The 4690-nt window shown below is 50.4% G+C and overlaps 1 protein-coding gene across 1 annotated transcript; it reads left to right on the top strand.

Annotated features, from left to right (window-relative positions):
• On the top strand, positions 1-4677 carry DPAGT1 (dolichyl-phosphate (UDP-N-acetylglucosamine) N-acetylglucosaminephosphotransferase 1 (GlcNAc-1-P transferase); the record flags this gene model as incomplete). The annotated part of the gene is made up of 9 exons (XM_009323398.1): positions 1-98; positions 182-302; positions 388-601; positions 1120-1266; positions 1400-1484; positions 1944-2132; positions 2775-2862; positions 3229-3384; positions 4577-4677. Coding segments are annotated over 9 exons (1164 nt in total), but the record flags the coding sequence as incomplete, so codon positions are not given.
• Positions 4678-4690: the final 13 nt, after the last annotated feature.

Here is a 4690-nt window from a genome sequence, read left to right as displayed (position 1 = left end):
TTCGTGGCCACGCTCGCGCTGATCCCGGCCTTCAAGGACCGCTTCCTCGCCGCGCGGCTCTTCGGCGAAGACCTCAACAAGGCCCCGCGGCGGCCCGTGGGAGTAGCGCTGCCCCGCAGGGCCGGACCGGCCCCGGGAGCGGGATCGGCCGGGCTGACTCCCCACCTTACCTTCCTTTCAGCCCCGAAGCGCAGGGCGTGATCAGCGGCGCCGTGTTCCTTATCATCCTCTTCTGCTTCATTCCCGTGCCCTTCCTGAGATGCTTCGTGGAGGAGCAGTGCGCGGCCTTTCCTCACGACGAGGTGAGGCTCAGCTGGCGCTGGGAGCGGGGCGGGCACGGGCGGGGAGCGGCCACCGGTAACCGGGGTCCCGTTCTGTGTCCCGCAGTTCGTAGAGCTCATCGGTTCCCTCCTCGCCATCTGCTGCATGATTTTCCTGGGCTTTGCAGATGACGTTCTGAACCTGCGCTGGCGCCACAAGCTCCTTCTTCCTACCATGGCTTCCCTCCCGCTGCTCATGGTTTACTTCACCAACTTCGGGAACACGACCATTGTGGTGCCTAAGCCCTTCCGGCTGCTGCTGGGCATGCACTTGGACCTGGGTAAGTTACGAATTGCCAGGAGCCATCATCCCAGCGGGGAGCGATCGGTGGAAGGGGGTCACCTGACAGCACTCTGTGCTGCAGAGGGAGCGTATGAAGGATTTGCTCACGTAACCAGCGAGAGGGCGCAGCTAAATATTAGGTTGGAAAGAACACCCAGAAACCCGGCATCCAGCCACGCGCAGATAGGCACCAATCATTTTTTCAGCATTCTGGCGATACAGTTGAGCGCCAGGTGCACACGGCACTCGGCTGCTGCCACTGGCGTGACCGAAGGACAGAAACGGAGCGCTACAGCCTGTGTCGCAACAGTTTGCTGCAGTTGCCACGTTGTACATAGGCGTACACGCGATGGCCGATTCGTGGGAGATTTATTAGTAAGCTACCGCTATCAAAACTCACCACGATCGCTAGGTAACAGATTGCTGTACAAAGTAGGAAGCCAGAGCTTCGGTGAACTGGGCCGGGGCCTGCTTCGCCTACGAATGCTAAAGCACTTGGCTCGCTCTGATCTGCAGGTATCCTCTACTACGTGTACATGGGCATGCTAGCAGTGTTCTGCACTAACGCCATCAACATTCTCGCTGGAATTAATGGCATTGAAGCAGGGCAGTCTCTGGTGATAGCCGCTTCCATTATCGTATTCAACATGATAGAGTTAAACGGTAAGGAAGATAACATATATGTTTGCGGGTGCAAAAAGCAAAGATAGAGTCCTAGGTTTCAATATCTGGTATTGCTAAAAATCAGCCGGTCCTGTCTTAACCACAAACGCGTTCTTTTTTCTTTTCTCTATAGGGGATTATCGAGATGATCACATTTTTTCTCTCTACTTCATGATTCCCTTTTTTTTTACCACGCTGGGGCTGTTTTACCACAACTGGTAAGAGGATGGACGTTCAGAGTTTCTTCAGAAACCTTTGCCTTTACTTTCTCCCCTTTCAAACAAACAAAACCGCTTATTGACGTGCAGGTGGGATGCTGGAGCGTAGACAGGCTCCTTGCCAGAAACAAGAGCGCAAAGCATCGATGCACGGGTAGCTTTTCCTTTTATTAGAACAATTCCAGTCACACCGGCTCACCAAAATGCATAGAATACGCTCCCTCGCATGTGTCTCTAGCCGTTTTTTCATACCGTATTCTCTGCGAGTCGGGTTGCGTGTGTCAGTCCCGCAGTTCTTGGCATCGGTACCTGCAATTGTTTGTTTTTACTATGCGGATTTGCTGCGGTTCCCTCTTGGCCCCTAACCTGCCACGCGGGAATACATTCAATGGTTATAAAGTCATTTTCACAGCAACAGCGACATGACAGACCTTTGCTTTTCTGCCCTGGGGACTGCAGGTACCCGTCTCGAGTGTTTGTTGGGGACACCTTCTGCTACTTTGCTGGCATGACCTTCGCCGTGGTGGGGATCTTGGGGCACTTCAGCAAAACAATGCTGCTTTTTTTCATCCCGCAAGTGCTCAACTTCCTCTACTCATTGCCTCAACTCTTCCACGTCATTCCTTGTCCCCGTCACCGGCTGCCGAGGTAACGTACCCGAGCGGCCTATAACGGTACCACAGATTGTGCCTTTTGTCTCCAACGCCAAGTGAGCCAGTTGGTGATAGGTGCTCTTTTTAAAAGCCATCAAAGTAAGTTTTCCAGTTAAAAGTTAGCTGGCTCACTCTGCCAGCTACGGTCGAGCGTCACAGAGTAGAGGCTTCTCAAAGAAGTTAACTTTTCCGAGCACCCCACCCCCACAGATACAGAAGAGTGATTTTTAACCATGTTAGAATATGATTATTCTCAGCTGCAAGGGTGAGCGAAGTTGATACAGGCCGCTTTTAATGCTGTTGCAGCAGGATCTGCTAAGATTTCATAGTAGCAAACATTCTGTGGCACTATGCCACGTCAGCGACTGTCTCCGCAGATGCTAGATTCTATTTTATTTCGAAAACTGTACAGCTTTATGCACGTATTGGGGGCGCGGTGGGGAGGAATCTCCTCCTGACTCTGCCCCATCTGAGGGACTAGGTGCCGGCAGCTGTCGTTAAGCGTCTCGGATTCTTCTCGCTTTTTCCGCCACTGGATTTCTTTCTCAACTGCTCAGCTAGGGACCTGAGTCTGCTCACGTAGGGATATCTCTGTCTCCTTGCTCTATCCCGACTAAAATTTTAATGTTTCTTTTAGGCTCAATCCTAGTACAGGGAAGTTGGAGATGAGCTACTCCAAATTCAAAACTAAGAGCCTGTCTGCCCTGGGGACAAACGTTCTGAAGGTAATAGCCAAAAAACATTCAAAATCCAGACGCATTTTGAGGCGGTGATCAAACGCGAGAGGAACAGGATGGGAGGGAACGCAGAACTTTTCTGGGTTCGCTTGTTATTTCCTGGCTCAAATCCAGAAGAAAATATTCTGCTTAGTCCATCACCATCCCTCGCGGTCACTCCATTGCGTTAATAATCAGTCTTTCAGAACAACCACACGTAGCGGCGTCCCGGGGCCATTATAAGCCTGTCCTGTCTTTTTAGCAAGAGCACGAGCCAGATTTTAGGGATGGTACAGCAAAAGGGCTCTTGAGCAAAACCAGCCAGCGAGCGCCAAACAATCCTGGTGAAATAGCGTGCAATATTTCTTTCCCCAGGCAGTCAAGATCTTGCACATAGTAGATGTGAGGAGTGGAACGGATGAAGACGGCGAATACACCGAGTGCAATAATATGACGCTTATTAACTTTGTCATAAAACTGATCGGACCCACCCACGAGCGAAATCTCACTCTCCTGTTGCTACTCATTCAGGTCAGACAAACGGTTCCTTCAGTAGAAAGATGTACTCTGCGATAGAAACAGATCCAAATCGGTCTCAGCAGTTTCAAGGGGCAAGTAAAGTATCATGCTCTTCACACAAGATGCAGTTGAGCTGCGAAACTTGAGGAGAATCGCAGATTTACACAGCTCAAGGAGTAAACGCATCCCTCCCCTCTCTCTTCCCCCCTGCCCCGGTTCCTTGAGAGCTAATAAATACCAAGTCCCTAGGTTAGCTCGAGAAGATTCCCAAGGCGCGAGTCGTTGGGTGCTAGAAAAAAAACATGAGGAAAGCAGAGCGCCTTGTCACTCTGTCCCCATACAGCCTTTTTCCATGTTCCTGTTTTTCAGTCATACCAAATAACAGTCCCAGAGTTATCTCCAGCTGGTGGACTTGCGTAAGCGTGGCACGCAGCTCAGTGGTATCTGGAATCTGAGCGGGATGCGGGAGCATTTTGAAGCAACTTGGAGCGCGAGGATAACATGCCTCACAGATACCACCGCTACCTCTATTCAGCACATGAACTCTCATGCATAATGTAGTAGAGACGCCACTTTTGGAAAGGCCGGCCTTGCTTAGTTGCCCACAATAACATTCTTTTTTCATCCTCGGATCAAAGATAAGAGATTCTTATCAGGAAAGAGAAGAGACATTTAGCCAAATTCCCATTCGGGAGGAAGGACTACCAACGAACAAACAAACCTAGAGACCGAACAGGGCTTAGGCAGACTACATCGGGGATGGGAGAGGATGGGAAGTACATACCACTTGATCTTGAGCCCAGTCACAGCAGAGAAGTCTTGGCAGCGCCTTCTCGTAAGGATGCCGAATTGCAGCTTTGACACGAGGTATTTTCCATAGGGTTGATGTTATAATATAGGCTCCTTAATAAGGAAAGAGAGGTTCCCAACCATTCATCTCGTCCACTCGTTCTCACAGTGTAACTGTGCGCAGGCACACGCAAGTAATCCCCCGCAGATAGCTACGATGCTCAGAGAAAGAAACGAGGCCTTTGGCTAGACTTCTGCCTTCCATCTTTCTATACCTAAAACACTTTAGCCTAAATGTTGCTATTTAGTGAAACGAGGCATGCTGGAAAGCGTAGCAAGTCCATCGGGAAAGAAGGAATCTGCCAGCCTTAAACTATTTATAACGTTTCCGTTCTCTGTCTTGATTTTTACCTAGGTCCTGGGCAGCATGATTGCGTTTTCAATCCGGTACCAACTAGTGCGCTTGTTTTACGATGTCTGACTCGGCTGTCAGGGAGCAGGGGAAAGAGGTGTACCTGCCAGTTAGGTT

This window comes from Pygoscelis adeliae, unplaced genomic scaffold (genome assembly GCF_000699105.1).
Source record: "Pygoscelis adeliae isolate BGI_AS28 unplaced genomic scaffold, ASM69910v1 Scaffold855, whole genome shotgun sequence".
NCBI lineage: Eukaryota > Metazoa > Chordata > Aves > Sphenisciformes > Spheniscidae > Pygoscelis > Pygoscelis adeliae.
Note: the sequence above shows the minus strand (reverse complement) of the source record. Positions and strands in the feature narration are given on the sequence as shown.